General features: G+C 53.0%; 1 protein-coding gene across 1 annotated transcript in view; it reads left to right on the top strand.

Annotated features, from left to right (window-relative positions):
• The window catches only part of CD99 (CD99 molecule (Xg blood group)), a 43,946-nt gene extending 24,601 nt beyond the window's left edge, over positions 1–19,345 (top strand). Inside the window, exons 7-11 of the mRNA XM_066250581.1 lie at positions 1,509–1,553; positions 3,103–3,165; positions 3,667–3,780; positions 14,458–14,514; positions 16,063–19,345. Of these exons, the coding sequence (XP_066106678.1) occupies positions 1,509–1,553; positions 3,103–3,165; positions 3,667–3,780; positions 14,458–14,514; positions 16,063–16,088 (305 nt within the window). The 3' untranslated portion in view covers positions 16,089–19,345. The remainder of the gene's footprint in view (positions 1–1,508; positions 1,554–3,102; positions 3,166–3,666; positions 3,781–14,457; positions 14,515–16,062) is intronic.
• Positions 19,346–20,841: the final 1,496 nt, after the last annotated feature.

Genomic DNA, 20,841 nt, shown 5'->3' with positions numbered 1-20,841 from the left:
CCTCCCTCCCTCCCTTCCTTCCTTCCTCCCTCCCTCCCTCCCTCCCTCCCTCCCTTCCTTCCTTCTTCCTCCCTCCCTTCCTTCCTTCCTCCCTTCCTTCCTCCCTTCCTTCCTTCCTTCCTTCCTTCCTTCCCTCCCTCCCTCCCTCTCTCCCTCCCTCCTTCCGTTCCCTTCCTTCCTTCCTTCCTTCCTTCCTTCCTTCCTTCCTTCCTTCCTTCTTTTTTTAACTAGACAGGGACAGACAGCCTTGTAGCATCTGACAGTCTCTGTCCACGGCATGCCTTTCCTGAGAAGACCATCACGTTCTTGTCCAATGCATGTCCGGAGCAACGTCACCCTTTCTTGGGCTCGATGCTCTTTGCAATTCCATTGTGGTTGTAGCATTCATTGCACTTTGGCTAGAAAGCCCTGAGTGAATTCTAATACACGAGAACAGGAGAGCCCACATGGGTCACGCCTGCCTTTGGATACAAGCACTTTTTTTTTTTTGACAGAGACAGAGAGAGGGACAGAAAGGGACAGACAGACAGGAACAAAGAGAGATGAGAAGCATCAATTCTTCATTGCAGCTCCTTAGTTGTTCATTGATTGCTTTCTCATATGTGCCTTGACCGGGGGGCTACAGCAGACCGAGTGACCCCTTGCTCAAGCCAGGGACCTTGAGCTTCAAGCCAGTGACCTTGGGCTCAAGCTGGTGACCGCTCTTACGAAAGACAGGCGCTCATTTTAGGAAGGAGGTTCCCAAGGCTAATTCGCTTTCCCTTCCTGAGCGCAAATAAGCGTGACCTTAAAGCTCGTGCGTGTGGTCTGCCACGCCGATGGCCACATGCCTCTTCTTCTCCCACGCCGTGAGGACGGCGAGTTAAATTGAAGGGTGTTATCTTTTTATACATCAAATACATCTTTGCGTGTTCACGGAGTAAATTCTTTGTTAGCCCCCGCGGGTTTTATGAAGCTGATGGGTTAAGTTGGATGTGCGTCATCTCGTGAGACGCCTACGGAAGCTTAAGGTTTGTTTGTTTGTTTTGTTACAGAGACAGAGAGAGAGTCAGAGAGAGGGACAGCAGAGACAGACAGACAGGAACGGAGAGAGATGAGAAGCACCAATCATCAGTTTTTCGTTGCAACACCTTAGTTGTTCATTGATTGCTTTCTCATATGTGCCTTGACTGTGAGGCTACAGCAGACTGAGTGCCCCCTTGCTCGAGCCAGCGACCTTGGGTCCAAGTTGGTGAGCTTTGCTCAAACCAGATGAGCCCGCACTCAAGCTGGCGACCTCGGGGTCTCGAGGAAACTGACAGCCGTCGGTCAAATGACCCCGCACCTGCTCGAGCCCTTGGGGACATCTTGGACGTCGGTGTCACCCTGTCTGTTCCTTTGGTGGCGGGTCAGCTTTGGGCTCTGATACTGTTTCTACCCGTGCGGGAGTTTGTAAGACCCCCCCTCCCTCCCGCCCGGCCCTCGCCGACCCAACGTGACTGACGGGCAACGCTGTTCTTCTCCCCTAGGTGGATTTTCCGACGACGACCTGGCCCACGGGACGTCCGGCGGAGGTATGGTGATGACTCCCTGTCCTGTCTCCTGTCTCTCTGTCCCTTTGATCCGCCCATGGCTGGCTGGTCCTGTGGGGTCACGGCGGGCGTCTGGAGTCCTCGCTCCGGAGCCCTTTTGTTCTCAGCTCTGCCATTGAACGATGCATCAAAGGGTGTGGACATGTCCTTCCTTATAAAGCTGGTGCCTACCTGCCCTGCTGATGGTTTGGGGACCTTGTTGTCCTTGTCCACTGGGGCGGAGCTCGGTGGGGGCTGTCCACACGCCTCCTGATCGACCCACTCGTCTGCGTCTTCCACAATTATCTAGTGCTGCTCGTGCGTTGCTTCACGTCACGAGTGACACGTTGGCACCGTGTCCCCAGGAAACACACTGAGTGGACCTGTCCAAAAAGACGACCCCACTGGCCCATGGGGACGATTAGCAAGGATGTTTCCGCCTCTGTCTGTGAGGCCCTATAGCTCAGAATAGCTTCCCAAACATCTTGAAGATAATTGAGCCAATGGGACTGGACCCAGGGCAGGCGAACAAATCAAGCATGACATTCTGGGGCCGGGCAGGGGGGGACCCTCTGGGAACAGCCCTTTGTATCCAGCTGGAAGCGTGGAGTTTGTGTGTGAGAGCTGGGCATGAAGTCCCCTCTGTGGTCCTCTTAGGACTCACACCCGCAACCTGTTTCCCATCCCCTCCCTTCCCCGGGGGGGGTTAAAAACAGTAGATTAGCAACGATGTTTCCACCTCTGTCTGTGAGGCTGTATAGCTCAGAGTAGCCTCCAAAACAGTCTTGAAGATAATCGAGCCATGGGTTAAAAACAGTAGATTAGCAACGATGTTTCCGCCTCTGTCTGTGAGGCCAGTGTAGCTCAGAGTAGCCTCCAAAACATCTTGAAGATAATCGAGCCTCGGCTTAAAAACAGTAGATTAGCAAAGATGTTTCCGCCTCTGTCTGTGAGGCCGTGTAGCTCAGTAGCCTCCAAAACAGTCTTGAAGACAATCGAGCCACAGGTTAAAAACAATAGATTAGCAACGATGTTTCTGCCTCTGTCTGTGAGACCATATAGGTCAGAGTAGCCTCCAAAACAGTCTTGAAGATAATGGAGCCACTGGTTAAAAACGATATAACGTTGTTGCCATTGTGAGAATGTAGCCGTTTGCTCCACCTACAGGAAGTTTGGTTTCCTGTGTTTTCTGTATTATCCTGGGAGCCGCCAGAAAGAGGCTGTGGGTTCCCTCTCTCCCCCTGCATGACCCTGGCCCGGATTGTCCCCGAGCCCAGAATCAGGGGACAGAATTCCTGAGCCGCCTTCGGGATCCACTGGGCGGTGGTTCCCTCCCACGGAGCCCACCGCGCCAGACTCACTTTGAGTTAGGTCTGCGGTAGAAGCACGCAGGATGGACGGAACCATGGGCAGAGCCCTGTTCGTCCTGCCCGACACGGACAGCGGCTTCCTCCTCCTCGCCGTCCTCGTCGCTTGCGGTTCCTTTGCCACTCGGGGTCCCAGGACCCGGGTTTGCGTCATCGGTCAACGTGTTTGTTGCTGTCTCTTGCAGCAGGGGGTCACGGCGGCGAAGGCGAAGGCGGTGGAAGCCCGAGACACGATGGTGAAGGACAAGGTCCGTGCCCCTGCTTTGCGACGCCTCGCTTTCGCGGTTCTAGAAAGCGTGTGAAGTCCCGGGTGGCCCGTGCTTGATGGTCCCTGAACGGGTGGGGGCATCCCTGTCCCATCCCCCGTGACCCCGGAATGTATCCCCTCGCCCGAGGGCTTCCTTGGGGAGCTCGTGGCACCCTGTGCCCGTCACTGGATGGGGACAAGCGGAGGGAGGCTGTCCCGCTGGGGACAGACCGATGGGACTGGACCCAGGGCGGGCGATCAAACCAAGCGTGACATTCTGGGGCCCGGCAGGAGGGGGGGGACCCCCTGGAAACAGCCCTCTGTATGCAGCTGGAAGCGTGGAGTTTGTGTGTGAGAGCTGGGCGTGAAGTCCCCTCTGTGGTCCTCTTGGGACCCTCCCCTCCCCGGGGAAGAGCCACCACCCTCCCCCTCCACCACCACCCTGCCCTGTGGACCCTCCGTGACCGCTCCCGATTCACGCCACCGTCTCTGCCTCCCGCAGCCGACTCCCCCGGCGTGGTGCCGGGCATCGTGGGCGCCGTGGTGATGGCCGTGGTCGGAGCCATCTCCAGCTTCATCGCCTACCAGAAGAAGAAGCTGTGCTTCAAAGAAAACAGTAGGCTGTGGCCGGCTGGCTCCCTTCTTCTCGTGCCTTGCTAACCCACACGGCGCTTTGTGTCTTTAAAAAAAAAAAGGGGGGGGGAATCTAGTCAGAGAAACAGAATTCAGGGAGCACCAAGCTCATGTAGGTTGGGGGCGGATTGTTGGCGACGTCGTTAGAATGCTGGGGCAGGTCTGTAAAGTGTTGGGGGGGGTGACAGTTCGTCCGCCGAAGCGTTGCCAGGGTGGGGGGATGGATCCTTACGAGTGTGCGTGAGAGGCTGGAGCACTTGCCCGGCGCAGAGCGGGCGTACGGAAGACACGGGACCTCTCGGGATCCGCTCGTCTGTGTCTAAAGCCCCCGCCGTCCCCGGGACTCTTGGGGGGACCCAAGCTGTGTCCCCGTGCTGTGTCTTTGCCCAGTGGGGTTCACGTAGAGCCCCGGGGAAGCGGGTTCTTCTTCTGCGAGAACACCGGGGAAGGCTCTCGGACAGGACACCCACCCGTGTAAGGGAGGGGGGAGAGTGGGAAGAAATCCACATGGACCCGCTCAGGGATCCGAATCCCATCACCAGGCGTTTTCGGACCTCGTGAGCTCAAGTCTCTGTATGATTTGGGATTTGTCCCGAAGTCAGGAAGCTCTACCTGGAGCACAGCTCCTGGACCTGCCCCTGTAGGTTCTGACTTCGGGTCTATGGACTCACAATGGGTGGGTGGGGGGGTCAGGGAGGTGGTTGGCAGGAGGGTGGCCCCCCTGGACGAGACACCCTTCCTCCACGGAGCAGCCTTGGGGGTGTCTGAATGTCCCTGCTCCTGCTGTGACCTCCTTCCATATTCGGGAGTGGCTGTTGACTGCATCTGCCTTCCTGGGGGGACGTCCCCAACAGATCTGAGTTCGGGTGCAGACACAGGCCAGGTTGGGCTGTAGGGACGGAGTTTCTTCTTCTCCATCATTCCACAGGTTGGGTTCACAAATGCTACTTATAGCCTGAAATTGAACTTCAGACACAGGGTTTGGGTTGAGAGAGTTAAAGTGAGCTACTGGTTTTTGTTTTTTTGTTTTAGAGAGAGAGAGAGAGACAGAGACAGAGAGAGGAAGGGAGAGAGATGAGAAGCATCAATCATTAGTTTTTCGTTGCAACACCTTAGTTGTTCATTGGTTAATTTCTCATATGTGCCTTGACTGGGGGGCGACAGCAGACCGAGTGACCCCTTGCTCAAGCCAGCAACCTTGGGCTTCAAGCCAGCAACCTTGGACTCAATCAAGCCAGCGACCTTTGGGCTCAAGCCAGCAACCATGGGGTCATGTCTATGATCTCACACTCAAGCCAGTGACCCCGTGCTCAAGCCAGTGACCTTGGGCTCAAGCCGGCAACCTTTGGATTCAAGCCAGTGGCTATGGGGTCATGTCCGTGATCTCACACTCAAGAAAGCGACCTCGTGCTCAAGCCGGCGACTGTGGGGTTTCGAATCTGGGTCCTCTGCGTCCCAGGTCGACCCTCTATCCACTGCGCCACAGCCTGGTCAGGCCTGAGCTAGTGGTTTCATATCCCTTCTTCTGGCACGGGAGGGGCCGGACTGTGTGGCATTTCTGACATAGGACTGGCTGGTTTCTCTCTGGGCCACCAGTGCTTGGTTGACCAATGGGCGAGAATCTCTCAGCGCCGAGACGGACAGAAATCCAAGTCCAGGAAATGTCTGAGAAAACCCAACGATTATAACCGAGGGTGATGGGCAGAAAGGAGACGAAAGAAAACACCTGTTTCTCTTGCTTCTTCTCCTAGAAAGAGCAGAGAGGTGGAACCAGATGGGGTTCAGGGGACGGGAACCGTTGTTTCTCTAATAGATGTGTCTGTGAGGGAAAGAGGCATGAGAAGGTCTTCCCAAATCATTAGGGGAAACCCAGCCAGGTCCCGCAGTTGCAAAGCACTCCCACGAGCGGACCTGTGGGATGCCGTGGTGCTGAGGGGTTTGTTTGTACCCAAGGCACAGGGGTCTGGGAAGCACCCAAAAGTCCAAATAGACTTTCCGTCATCCAATATTTGGAAGCGGACTCAGAAACGGGTAAAGCCGCCTGTTTGCTGTGCCACCCGGCCCATCCTTGAGTCTTGGGCTTTGGTTGAAGCATTGTATCATTTTAGGGGGGGGGTTGTGGGGAGCAGACTTGTAAACAGACAGCTCCTCAGGCAGAAAAAAGTGGAGCTGGGAAATTTTTCAAAACGAGAAGCATCCTTTCTGAAGGATCAGCTCAGAGAAGTTTAGGCGTCCATCCATCCATCCATCCATCCACCCGTCCATCCATCATCCATCCATCATCCATCCACCCACCCATCCATCCTTCCATCCATCCATCCACCTATCCATCCATCATCCATCCACCCGTCCATCCATCATCCATCCATCATCCATCCATCCATCCATCCACCCACCCATCCATCATCCATCCATCCATCCATCCACCCACCCATCCATCATCCATCCATCATCCATCCACCCACCCATCCATCATCCATCCATCATCCATCCACCCATCCATCCATCCATCCACCCACCCATCCATCATCCATCCATCCATCCACCCACCCATCCACCCATCCATCCATCATCCATCCATCCATCCATCCACCCACTCATCCATCCATCCATCCACCCACCCATCCATCATCCATCCATCCATCCACCCACCCATCCATCCATCCATCCACCCACCCACCCATCCATCCATCCATCCACCCACCCATCCATCCATCCATCCATCCATCCACCCACCCATCCATCCTTCCATCCATCCATCCACCTATCCATCCATCATCCATCCACCCGTCCATCCATCATCCATCCATCATCCATCCACCCATCCATCCATCCATCCACCCACCCATCCATCATCCATCCATCCATCCATCCACCCACCCATCCATCATCCATCCATCATCCATCCACCCACCCATCCATCATCCATCCATCATCCATCCACCCATCCATCCATCCATCCACCCACCCATCCATCATCCATCCATCCATCCACCCACCCATCCATCCATCCATCCACCCACCCACCCATCCATCCATCCATCCACCCACCCATCCATCCTTCCATCCACCCACCCATCCATCCTTCCATCCATCCATCCACCTATCCATCCATCATCCATCCACCCGTCCATCCATCATCCATCCATCATCCATCCACCCACCCACCCATCCATCCATCCACCCACCCATCCATCCTTCCATCCATCCATCCACCTATCCATCCATCATCCATCCACCCGTCCATCCATCATCCATCCATCATCCATCCACCCACCCACCCATCATCCATCCATCATCCATCCACCCATCCATCCATCCATCCACCCACCCATCCATCATCCATCCATCCATCCACCCACCCATCCACCCATCCATCCATCATCCATCCATCCATCCATCCACCCACTCATCCATCCATCCATCCACCCACCCATCCATCATCCATCCATCCATCCACCCACCCACCCATCCATCCATCCATCCACCCACCCACCCATCCATCCATCCATCCACCCACCCATCCATCCACCCATCCATCATCCATCCATCCATCCATCCATCCATCATCCATCCATCCATCCATCATCCATCCACCCATCCAACCATCCATCATCCATCCACGCATCCATCCACGCATCCATCCATCCATCATCCATCCACACATCCATCCATGCATCTATCCATCCACCTATCCATCATCCATCCACGCATCCATCCATGCATCCATCCATCCACCCATCCATCATCCATCCATCCATCCATCCACCCACCCATCCATCATCCATCCATCCATCCACCCATCCATCCATCCATCCTTCCATTCATCCATCCAGTTTAGGTGTCAACGTCTCTTCCCAAGCAGGGAGCGAAGTGTGTTTCCCTAGAAAACGTCCGACAGTTCTTCTCGTCGCGTTAGGCTAACGTGAGGACATTTCCCTGGGTGATGTGCCAGGTTGACTTCCTTCATCATTCCCGTGGGGCCTGTGACCTCAAGCTCCAGGTCCTGTAGGAGGCAGAGAACCAAAATCATTCCGCAGCACAAGGAGAGAGCTTGCTGCTTCCAACATCAGTGACAACTCCTTTTGCTGTGCCCGGGATGATCACAAAGGCAATTGGCTGCTCTTCTCATGAAAACCCCATCACGCAGACGATGAGATCTCGTCCTGGACTGCCTGGGTAGACATCAGGGGTCTTAGAACTGTGCTTAGTGTTTATTGTTGGCGACACGTTCTTACGGACAGACCCGGAATGAAGACGCCAGATCTGGGCATTGGGCATGCGACCTTGCTGCCGGATTCCGGGGACAGTGCTGGACTGTGTGCCGGGCTTTATTTCTGGGATGGTCACATCGTCAGAGGTGCGGGCCCCTGCGTAATCACACCCTTGTACATTTCCTAAGAAGGACATCACCGTCGTGTGCCCCGATTTAAGAAACCGGGGTTTGGGGGAAACCGTTATTCTACGGGGTGACTGTTGGTAGACGGCACGATTTCCCAGAACCTTGCCATGATGCTGCTTTGTGGGGTGCCTGTTGAATGTGCATCAGGAGTCGTCTTGAGGACCTGGACAGATAGATACTGGGGTGTTTTCTCCATCTGGGTCAGACACTATGGGTCAACATAGAAGTCGGTGTAAGAGCCTTTCGGTATTGTGCTTTGAGCTAACGTCTGAAAAAAAATCCACAGCCAGGGACATCCAATGGGCATGGTTTTGGTTCCTAAAGATTTGAATTTCGTAGTGCTGAAAGTTCGGTCCTCTGACCAGGCGGTGGCGCAGTGGATAGAGCGTCGGACTGGGGTGCAGAAAGTTCAGTCTAGTTTTCACGGTGGGCTGTTGAGACTGTTTCAGATGTGGGCTCAGGGTGGCCGTGTGGCTCTGTGTCTTGGTGTGCTGCCTTCAGGTGACGGCTTCACGTAACCACTGATGGGCATGGGCTGAGCCCAGCTTTTGGCTGTTGTCACAAGCGTGGCTGCCGTCCGTGTGCTAACTTAGTGTGGTTGCTGGGGCACACCCTCTAGCTTTGCCCAGTGTCGGCCTGGGAGGACTTTTCTGAGGTGTTGGTTAAATGGGCTACTGATGTGTGCACCCTTCCTCCCTCTTTCCTTTCTTCCTTCCATCTGTCTGTACATCCATCCATCCACCCATCCATCCAGCCTTCCATTCATCCAGCCATCCACCCACCATTCATGATCCAACCATCCATCAATCTATCCATCCATCTATCCTTCCATCCACCCATCCACCTATCCATCTACCCATTCACCCTTCCATCCATCCATCCAACCATCCAACCATCCATCATCCATCCACCCACCCATCCATCCATCCATCCACCCATACATCCATCTATCCATTCATTCATCCACCCATCTATCCATCATCCATCTATCCACCCATCCATCCATCCATCCATTCACCCATCTACCCATCTATCCATTCATCCATCCATCACCCATTCATCTACTCATCCATCCATCCATCCATTCATCATCCATCCACCCACCCCTCCATCCAACCATCCATCCATCCTTCCATTCATCCATCCATCCCTCCATCCATCCATTCACCCATCCACCCATTTATCTATCCATTCATCCATCCACCCACTCATCCATCTACCCATTCATCCTTCCATCTACCCATCCATCATCCATCCACTCACCCATCCATCCATCCAACCATCCATCCATCCATCCAACCATCCATCCATTCATCCAGCCATCCTTCCATTCATTCATCCATCTATCCATCCATCTTTCCATCCATTCATCATCCATCAACCCATCCATCCATGCATCCATTATCCGTCCATCATCCATCCACCCACCCTTTCTTTCTTCCTCCCCTCCTTCCTTCCTTTTATCCATCCTTCTGTCCACCCACCCACCCACCCACCCACCATCCATCCATCCATCTTTTCATTTATACCATCCATTTATTCTCCCTTCCTCCTTCACCTTGCTTTCCACTCCGATTCTAACTTCCTACTGCACTTGGCATTTAAGCGTCCCCCACTGTCCTGAGCCGAGCCCCCGTTTCTCTAACAGCTCCCACGCCTCCCTAACCGCTCACGGCTGCCACCGGGGGGGCACCGGCTCACACGCCAGACCTGCGGGCTCACACCCGGAGCAGACCCACCAGCGGTTTACTTCTGCCTTCCCTCTCTCCCGATCTCCCCTTCCAGATTAACGGAAGACGCAAGGAAGAGCAGGCCACCCCGTGCGGGCTTCCGGATCCTGTGTGACCCGTGTCTCTGTCTCCTAAGACGCACCCGACCCTTCTCCTTACCCCCCTCGCCTCCGTGAACCGTCCCGCTGAAGACGTAACTTCTCTGCCCCCCTCTCCCTCTCGGACCCATGGAGGCGTCTTCCCTTCAGGCACCACCGGCACCTTCCGAAACTGAGGACGGATGTCGATATTTCCTCCCAGACTCATACCCGACGGAAGGAAGCAGGGTGGGGGGCGCCCATGTGGGAGTCGAGCGTGTCCACGTCACGGTCACCTTCGGGAGTGGATTTGGGGCGAGGCTGGGGGGTGGCCACCTCCTTCCTTGCCTGTTCCCGACGTAGGGGTGTCACCTACCGTTTGGACCCTTCGATTTGATGACCTTTCCATGTTTGTGGTGCACTGATGACGACTCCGTTTCCCATAACGCTGTTCCAAAGTCTCCCCCTCTTCCTCCTCCTCCTCCTCCTTCTCCTCCTCCTTTTTCTCCTCCTCCTTCTTCTTCTTCTTTCTTCTTCTTTTTCCTCTTCCTCTTCCTCTCCTTCTCCCCCTCCTCCTCCTCCTCCTCCTTCTTCTTTCTTCTTCTTCTTCCTTTTCTTCTTCTTCTTCTTCCTCTTCCTCTTCCTCCTCCTCCTCCTCTTCTTCTTCTCCTTCTTCCTCCTCCTTCTTCTTCTTCTTTCTTCATCTTCTTCCTCCTCCTCCTTCTTCTTCTTCTTTCTCCTTGTCCTCTTCCTCCTCCTCCTGTTCCTCCTTCTTCTTTCTTCTTCTTCTTCTTCCTTCTCTTCCTCCTCCTCCTCCTCCTCCTCCTGTTCCTCCTTCTTCTTCTTCCTCTTCCTCTTCTTCTTCTTCCTCTTCCTCTCCTTATCCTCCTCCTCCTCCTCTTCTTCTTCTTCTTCTTCTTCTTCTTCTTCTTCTTCTTCTTCTTCTTCTCTCTCCCTCTCTCTCTCTCCCTCTCTCTCTGTCATTCTTCCAAATAAGTGAACTTTTCTATCCCGGGGCAGGGTGACAGAGCAGGGGTGAGGGGACCCACGTGTTTAGGAATAGCCTAACATTCTCATGGTTTCAGAATTGGAAGGTGGACTCTTGTTGGCCCCAGAGACTCGGTGCCTCAGTGGGTGGCTCGCTGGGTTTTTCTTCCCTCTCCTCACTTTGCTGTCTTCCTCTCCGGCGTCAAAATGACCTTCCTCTCTTCGAGCCCGTGCTGCGGTTCTGCATGCCATAGAGGGTGGGGCGGTGACTCAGGGCTGCGTTGATGGTCTTTGTGTTATGATGGGGACTCGTGGGGGGTGGGGAGGACCCTGAAGGCCTCCACGGGGGCACGGTCACCTCCACCGGCCACCTTCCTAGCCTTTGATGGTGGTCAGCTGGACAGCCGTCAGTTCTTTGGCAAAATGTGTCTCTTGGTTTCTCAGTTCTGATCAAAGGGAGCCCGTGCCCTGGTCAGAGCAGGGTGTGTGTGGGGGGTTCATCGCTGTCCATGTCATTCCAGGAAGTCATGTGCAATATACATACTTGCTCCCTCGAGTGGAGAGACCCTCTAAATCCACACTCGCCGGTGTCCCTCTAACACAGGGGTCGGGAACCTCTGGCTCACAAGCCAGATGTGGCTCTTTGGATGGCTGCATCTGACTCGCAGACAGATCTTTAATAAAAAAATAATAATAACGTGAAAAATAGAAAACATTCTCCTGGATTACAATCCATTCATTTCCTACCGCTCATGTTCATGGTGGCGGGTGGCTGGAGCCAATCCCAGCTGTCCTCCGGGACAACACCAGATTTTTATTGGTTAATGTGTCACGTCCACGGGTCGTTGTATGGCTCTCATGGAATGACATTTTAAAATCTGTGGCGTTCATGGCTCTCTCAGCCAAAAAGGTTCCCGACCCCTGTTCTAACAGCTGTCTGTGGTCCCTGAGACCTCCCTTCCCTCCACCCCCACCCCACCCCCAAAAAGGCAGAAGAATGGCTTGAACTAATTTACAAATGTGTGTTTGTCCTTTTTAGCTTTGAGGGCTGAAGCAAGGGGTCTGGATCGTGTCTTTCTGGGAACCCTGCTCTTTCCTTTGGGGCTCAGGATGTTGGGGACAGCAGCTTGGTCTATCTGGGGTTCACAAGGGTCTCCGGGAGAGAAAACCTCCCAGCGCCAGGCTCGCGTCCGCTGCCTGCCTCTCAGAACGTCCTCAGCTAAATGCCGCCCCGACAGGGCGGAGTCTGGGGGTTTCTCGGAGAACAGCCCAGGTGACAGGGACGCATGGTAACCCCAGCCCGCACAGTGTCACCTTCGTGCTATGTCTGGGGACGGAGGGGTTCAACCTTGCTCCCCGGGAAGTGGAGACCCTCTCGGGAAGCACCCGCCTGGCTCACCTGGACACCGGAGCCTTCAGAAGCGTGCTTGCGAACGCCGGCAGCCGGGTCACATGACAGTCTCCTGACTCCCTGGCTGTCCCCCAAAAACGTCTCTTCAGAGCACATCGCCCTGGGGGGCGTCTTTCCAGTCTTGGAACAAACTTTTGCCCCTGAGTGGATTTTCGTCTTGCTATGCTGCATTCGTTCACACGGGCTTTTCGATTTCTGTTTCTGCTTCTCCTAACCTTCACCGTGTCCGGATTTGACGGAGCCTCTGAATGCCCTGTTAGATCATCTTCGCCCTGCGGAGGCGGTGGCTGCCATCTTTCCGTAGAGAGAAATTGTCTGTCTGTCCTCTGCAGTGACAGCCCATCGGTGCAGGAGCGGGTAGAAAGTAAAGCTGTGGTCTATTTGCATCATGGAATACTACACAGCCATGAAAAAGGAGGGAATCTGGCCCTGGCCGGTTGGCTCAGCGGTAGAGCGTCGGCCTGGCGTGCGGGGGACCCGGGTTCGATTTCCAGCCAGGGCACACAGGAGAAGCACCCATTTGCTTCTCCATCCTTCCCCCTCTCCTTCCTCTCTGTCTCTCTCTTCCCCTCCCGCAGGCCAGGCTCCATTGGAGCAAAGATGGCCCGGGCGCTGGGGATGGCTCTATGGCCTCTGCCTCAGGCGCTAGAATGGCTCTGGTCTCGGCAGAGCGACACCCCGGAGGGGCAGAGCATCGCCCCCTGGTGGGCAGAGCGTCGCCCCTGGTGGGCGTGCCGGGTGGATCCCAGTCGGGCGCATGCGGGAGTCTGTCTGACCGTCTCTCCCCGTTTCCAGCTTCAGAAAAATACAAAAAAAAAAAAAAAAAAAAAAAGGAGGGAATCTCGCCTTCTGTGACAGCGTGGGCGGACCTGGAGATGATTATGCCCGGTGACATCAGGCACACAGAGAAAGACAAATCTCATATGCTCTCACTTCTGTGTGGAGCCTAATGAGCAAAGTAAACTGAGAAATCAGATAGGACAGATTCGTGGATACAGGGAGCCGGCTGACCGCTCTCAGAGGGGAGGGAGTTTGGAGGAACAAAGGAGATGAGATTAAGCAAAAAAAAAAACCAAACAAACAGACCCTCATGGGCACAGAGGACAGTGTGGGGTCTCTAGGGGCGACAGGGGGTGAAGGAGGAAGGACACATTAAAGGTCGGATAACGGTGACAGAGGGAGACGTGAGTTTGGGTCGCAAACGCACGCAACGGTGACAGATGATGTATTCATGGAACGCTGCACCTGAAACCGAGATCGTTGTATTAACCAAATGTCACCCCAATAAAGTCAATCAAAGAAATTTTTTTTTCTTTTTTTTCCCCCGAAAAGAACAATTTCGGATTCCCGGCCACGGCCGGCCGGTTGGCTCTGCACTGTGCCTGGCGTGGCTGATGCCCACGTCCTGCCCCTCCAGGCGAGGACGTGACAGGATGAATGTTCATTCGTGGTCGCTCTTCTAAGCGTCCCCTCTGTTCTTGCGTTCATCTGAGACGTCTCGTCTGCTGCAGGGTGGGGGCGGGGGGCGGTCTCCTGGTGTGATTGGGGGCGGGGAGTCGCTGTCACAGCGTTTGCCCTCTCCAGACCAGGGTGACAAGTTGCGTGGCGCGTCTGTGGGCGGAGGCATCCTGACCGCAGACGTCGGACGCCCTTTCAGGGAGGTGAAGGTTTTATGTCCCGGGAATGGATTGTCGGGGGGACCCGATGCTTTAGTCCAGGTCCAGGTCCCCTTTTCGGAAGTGACTCCGTTGTGTCTTCCCGTGCGGACGCGGCCCCCGAGTGTGAGTCTCCCATGCACGCGCTGGGGGTCTTATCGGCTCATGCCGCACACCTTGGGGGACACTGGGGGACCCGTGTGCGTGTTGAAGCGTGTCTGTGGAATGTTGGAAATAAATGGAAGAAAGTAGGCTGAGGGAGGAAAGTCAGGAGCGAGCGTACAGGCGAGCAGAAGGTGTGCCCCTCTGAGCTCTGATTCCCGGGCTGGGCTGGGTGGGGAGGCAGGGACATGGGCGCGGATCACCCTGAGAATATTTCCTCTCTGTCTTGCTTACAGCGGACCAAGCAGAAATCAACATGGAGAACCACCGGAACACGAACGCCGAACCCCCAGGTAAGAAGGTGGCTCCGCTGAGCGGGCGGCCGCTGGTGGCTCCGTCCTGCCCCACCTGGATACTGGGAGTGCGGTTGGGTTGAGTCTTTTAAAACGTCTCCTTTGGGAGATGATGTTTAAACCGTCCTGGGCTCGAGGCTTCCGGTGAGACTCCGATTTAGGTGGAAAATTCTCTTTAAAATACCGATGACGCCCGCTTGTTTTCCAAGCGGCGCTGGGGGCCAGCACCCAACGGTCAGGTCAAAGCACATCTTCTGAGACGCAGCGTCCTGTCCTGCTCCGGTGGACGCACTGACCCAATCCTCTCCCCTTTTCCCCGGGGAGGGGGCAGAGTTGGGGTCAGGAGGAAATTGTTTACATGATGGAAACTTCTCCCGGGGGGCGGGGGCGGGGGGGGGGGGCAAAGACACGTGGTTTTCCGATTTGGACCCCCTCTGAACACGGCACAGGATAAACAAAGTATGACCATGTGTTTATGATGCCTGTTCCATGGAAATTGTCACGACGTTTTAAAGTATTTTGAAACCGTAGCACGAGAGACTTTTTGTGAGTTTTATCTACTGCACGGCTATTCTAAACGGGGCAAAATGTGTAAGAAGGGGATAATTGTCTTTAAGCGCCAAAAACGCAAAACAGAGGTCTCGAAGGTAAACAAAGCGATCAGAACAGAATAGCCACGAATTATTGTAAAATATTAAACACGGGTGACCTCTATTGGACGATTATTTTTTGTTTGTTTTTTTGTATTTTTCTGAAGCTAGAAATGGGGAGAGACAGTCAGACAGACTCTCGCATGCGCCCGACCAGGATCCACCGGGCACGCCCACCAGGGGCGAAGCTCTGCCCACCAGGGGTTGATGCTCTGCCCCTCCGGGGGGTCGCTCTGTCGCGACCAGAGCCACTCTAGCGCCTGGGGCAGAGGCCAAGGAGCCATCCCCAGCGCCCGGGGCATCTTTGGTCCAATGGAGCCTAGGCTGCGGGAGGGGAAGAGAGAGGCAGAGAGGAAGGAGAGGGGGAGGGGTGGAGAAGCAGATGGGCGCTTCTCCTGTGTGCCCTGGCCGGGAATCGAACCTGGGACTTCTGCACGCCAGGCCGATGCTTTACCACTGAGCCAACCGGCCAGGGCTATTGGACGGTTATTTATTCTGAAATTGGGTCAATTATAAAGGATTCTTTCTTTTTCTTTTTTTCCTGTCTCTGGTGACGCTGGTAGAAATATACCTTCTCTCACATTTCTCCTGCTTGTCTTGAAGTTGCTTTTTTTTTTTTTTCTTCCGGCGATGATTGGATCACACGACACAGTTTATTGATTGGTTGTTTTTGTTTTTTTTTTATTCCCCTAAAGCCGATGAGATCTCTAGTTCTGGCTCGCTCTGTCGGCGAGGAGTTTCGAGCCAATTTATCTTGTAGGAGATAGAGTCAGCGCCTCTGAGGGTTCCCAGATGGAGATACTCACCTGCTTGTGTGTGTGTGGGGGGGGAGGGGGCCGTGTCTGGGGACACTCGCTGATGGCAGTTGTCTTGTCTTGTCCTGTTTTGTCCCTGGCAGTTCAACAGACTCTTATCGAGAAGTAGGGGCGGCCGGCAGAAGCAGCCCAACGTGCCCGGCAGGGTTTTTGCAACACTTGCTGACAGAACTGTGGCTGTGGGTGGGCGGGGCCCGCCAAGCCTGGACCTGCCCATCCCGGCTGGACCGGTGGGAGCCTCCCCACCCACGCACGCCAGCCCCACCCAGACCGGCCCGTCGGGGAACCGGACCCACCACCGGGACCAGCCCGGTCATGCCCTTGCCTTTCGACTCCGACACGCGGTTGGCTGTCCCGGTCCCTGAGTGGATGATGTCGACTGACAGTGGGTTTTACACCCGCAGGAAAATTGATGGCCCCTGACTGTCTTCAAGCCCCTCGGAGGAGGAGGAGGAGGCGGGGAGGGGGCGGGGTTCCTCTGCGATGCAAAACCGTGTCCCTTGCAAAGTCTCCATTGCTCATAAGGGTTAGGGACCTTGAGCCGCTGACCAGACTCCATACCAATTGGACACGTCTGAAGCTTTCCCGAGCCCCGGGGTGGGGGTGGGGGTGTCACCGAGGGACGGGGGAGCCTTCAGGCTGTGTCCTCCAAGGGGGCTTTTTCATTTCTAAGGCTATTTTTACACCAGACGAATAAAAAAAAAATTAGAAATCACACACTTTTTTTTTTTTTTAACTGAAGTTATGTTGCTATGGGGTGGCTTCTGCAGGAAGGTCCCTGGAGACGCGTCGGGTGGATCCCAGGGTCGCTTTGCTGGGGCCGTAAGACACACGGTCAGCCTGAGTGCTGGCTCGTAGTCCTGAATTCCCCCCCGCCCTTTGCTCTGTTTCTTTCACTTGTGTTGTCACATCTGGGACACTTCCCCGCATTCAGATACTCCTCCTGCATTCAGATCCTCCCCTGCATTCAGATACTTGTCCTGCATTTAGATACTCTCCTGTGTTAAGATACTCCCTCATGCATTCAGATACTTTTCTGCATTCAGATACTCCTCTGCACTCAGATACTCCCTTTGCAGTCAAATGCTCCTGTGCATTCAGATATTCCTGTGTTCAAATATTCCTCTGCATTCAGATACTCCTCCTACATTCAGATACTCTCTTGCAGTCAGATACTCCCCTGCAGTCAGATACTCCCCTGCGTTGAGATGATATTTTTGCATTCAGATCCTCCCCTGCCTTCAGATACTCCCCTACGTTGAGATGATACTCCTGCGTTCAGATCCTCCCCTGCATTCAGATACTTCTCCTGCATTTAGATACTCTCCTGTGTTAAGATACTCCCTCATGCATTCAGATACTTTTCTGCATTCAGATACTCCTCTGCCTCAGATACTCCCTTTGCAGTCAAATACTCCTGTGCATTCAGATATTCCTCTGAGTTCAAATATTCCTCTGCATTCAGATACTCCCCCTACATTCAGATACTCTCCTGCAGTCAGATACTCCCCTGCATTCAGATACTCCCCTGCATTGAGATGATACTCCTGCGTTCAGATACTCCCCTGCATTCAGATACTTCTCCTGCATTTAGATCCTCCCCTGTGTTAAGATAGTCCCTCATGCATTCAGATACTCCCTCATGCATTCAGATACTTTTCTGCATTCAGATACTCCCCCTGCATTCAGATACTCCTCTGCACTCAGATACTCCCTTTGCAGTCGAATACTCCTGTGCATTCAGATATTCCTCTGTGTTCAAATATTCCTCTGCATTCAGATACTCCCCCTACATTCAGATACTCCCCTGCAGTCAGATACTCCCCTGCAGTCAGATACTCCCCTGCAGTCAGATACTCCCCCTGTATTCAGATATGCCCCTGCAGTCAGATATGCCCCTAATTCAGATATTCCCCCCTGCAGTTAGATACTCCCCTCAGTCAGATACTCCCCTGAGTTCACATACTCCCCTTCTTCCTTGCATGCGGGTGAATGTCACCAGTCGGTTCACTGTTTGTGTCATCCTGACAAAACGTTTTAACTGCGTTGCCGTGAGAGCCGGGTGTAACATAAGGGCAGGCCTGCTCTGCAGCACAGAACCCTTTTCTCTGCTTTTGCACAGTTTGGATCGAACTGGAAGGGACACGTGTCCCCTTCGCAGTGAACGGTGAGCCTTCCACCGTTGGAAGCATCACCCCATTTAGGGCAACAGAAAACAAAGCTTGCAAACCGCTTTGCTCGGAGCTGTGAATTCATCGCGTGGAGAGGAGGGGCCCCGACAGGCGAGAGAGGGTGTGCGCCCCACCCCTGGAGAATTAGGATGTCTTCACATGACACCCATTTGGACAGTCACGCTAACGTACACCTGTCAGAAGTGCTGTCAATTTCACGGGACGGCTTAATCTTGTCACGGAGAGTAGTACTGAGCCGGTGCCTGTCACTGCAGCCCTGTTTTATGCAAACCCCCCCTCCTGTTGAGAAGTGTGGTGTTGTTACAGCTGTGTGGACTCCCCCCTACCCATTCCCGGATCCAGGGAAAGGGCTGGAACAGAGCGGCCGCCGTAAAATCCAGGTCTCCCCGCCTTTGCAAGCGTCAAAGCTGCCGGTGGATTTTGGGGTGGAGGGGGGCTCCTGAGACACCCCCTTCTTTTGCTGAGGACATCACAGCTTCTCATCATTGCTTCCCTGGTATCTGCCTCTCTCCTTTGTCTAAAGAGCTTTTAAAATGTCATTCTCAAGATGGACATCTGATTTATTTTTTTTTAAAGACTTTTAGTTACTTTCTGTCTCTGACACCATGATAATATTTGAGTATATGACATAGAGTAAAATAACAATATAATAAAGACCCTGGTTTTCTTTCTTAGCCATTCATGGCTCAGTCTGTACCAACCGGGTGCCCCTGTGGTCCAACTGTGGACAGGAGGGGCCATGACGTCCTGGCTTCTACGGGACATAAGAGATACATCCCACTTACCTTCCCTTGTTCATCGAGTGACGGGATCACCCTCACATCAAGGGGTGAATGGAGCCACAAACCTGGGTCCCCTCGCTCACTATTGGAAAACACCTGGGTCATAAAGACATAGCGTAGAATACCCATCCCCCATCAACCACTGACGATTGATTGCCTTTGAGGTCAGATGTTGCACGCTGACTTGCTTTCTACATGGTTATTAAAAATGCATATTATTTTTGTGACTCTGAGTAACACTGACGTCTTATGTGCTTTATCCACGGAATACTATCAACCTACTTGTCTCATTAAGAAAAAAAGAATACGGCAGTGTAAGAACGGGTGTTTTTTTTTTTTTAAAAAAATGTATGAAATTACATCTCACAAATAAATCAAGACAGTTAAAACTACATCAGCTGTGCTTTGTTTTTTTTTAATAAAAGAGGCATGTCTACATTTTTCTACACTTGTTTTAATGTCACATTGTGTGAAAAGACTTTATTTAAAAGTAGATCTTTTGGGAAGTTGCGTTTGAATTAGGTGGTTTGTTGCCTCCACTAAATATTTGGGCAAAAAAAAAAATTTAAAAAAAAGCTTTGTGGCATCATTTTGAAGTCCTACATAAAAAAAATCATGGAATAGTGGGTTTGGAAATTAGGATGAAACTTTTATTTCAGCACTAACGGGAGAGAGGAACATAGTCAAGGATTTGTAGCAAGCCCAAGTCATGATATACTGAAGCAACCATCTTGAGCTGTGGTCAAGTTTTTTTGCTACTGAAAAAATGCTACAATGACATATGTTATCAGGGAAGTTTGGGGCTCAATGTGTGTGTGTGCCAGAAATGCCCCAAATTGTCATTGTTGTGGGCAAAAGGGCAGGTGAATAGTTAATTTTCACGAACACCACACAATCGTCCTCCATAGGGGTTTTGCAAGATCTAGGACCCCCAGTGGTACAGAGCCCTGTTTCTTCATAATCCTGCTCATTTTCTTATCATCGCCAATCTGTTTGTTGACTAACGGAATCGGATCAATTATCTCACACTGAGTTTCTCCGATCATGAACGAGATTGAGAACCAGTGTGTGGAAGACCCATCTGTGTTGTTTCCCTGGGGGAGCCCTCTGGATATGCCCTTTGCCCATCTGTGTCTGCGCTGTGGGTCCTGTTGTTATTGATCTGCAGGAACTCTTTACATATGAAAGATAGTGCAATATGACCATAAAGTCGGAAGCAAATACGCTTTTGCACTTTATCCTGAGCCTTTTGCTTTCTGAAATAGTGTTTTGCCCGCATTCTGTGTTTAGTATTTTTTTTTCCAGTTTTCTCTTAAGATTTTTATTTATTCATTTTAAAGAGGTGGGGGGGGAGAGAAGGAGAGAATGGGAGAGGAGCAGGAAGCATCAACTCCCATATGTGCCTTGACCGGGCAAGCCCAGGGTTTTGAACCGGCAACCTCAGTGTTTCCAGTTTGACACTTTATCCACTGCGCCACCACAGGTCAGGCTGTTGAGTATTCTTATGTAGTGGAATTAGTTAACAGCTTGTGGTCTTTCTGTCATGCTTAGAAACAAACAAAAAAAAAGCAATGACCATTCTGATGTTGATTCTTATTATTTTACATAAAAATCTGTTTCTTTATTGAGGAATAGGCATTGGAAATGTACATTCTAATTTACAATGTGCCCTTCTTCGAATATATTTTTTCCTTTTTTTTTTTCTGTATTTTTCTGAAGCTGGAAACGGGGAGAGACAGTCAGACAGACTCCCCGCATGCGCCCGACCGGGATCCACCGGGCACGCCCACCAGGGGGCGATGCTCTGCCCACCAGGGGACGATGCTCTGCCTCTCTGGGATGTCGCTCTGTTGCAACCAGAGCCACTCTAGGCCTGAGGCAGAGGTCA

Source organism: Saccopteryx bilineata, chromosome X, assembly GCF_036850765.1.
Source record: "Saccopteryx bilineata isolate mSacBil1 chromosome X, mSacBil1_pri_phased_curated, whole genome shotgun sequence".
Taxonomy (NCBI): domain Eukaryota; kingdom Metazoa; phylum Chordata; class Mammalia; order Chiroptera; family Emballonuridae; genus Saccopteryx; species Saccopteryx bilineata.
This window is presented reverse-complemented; position numbering and strand designations above follow the sequence as displayed.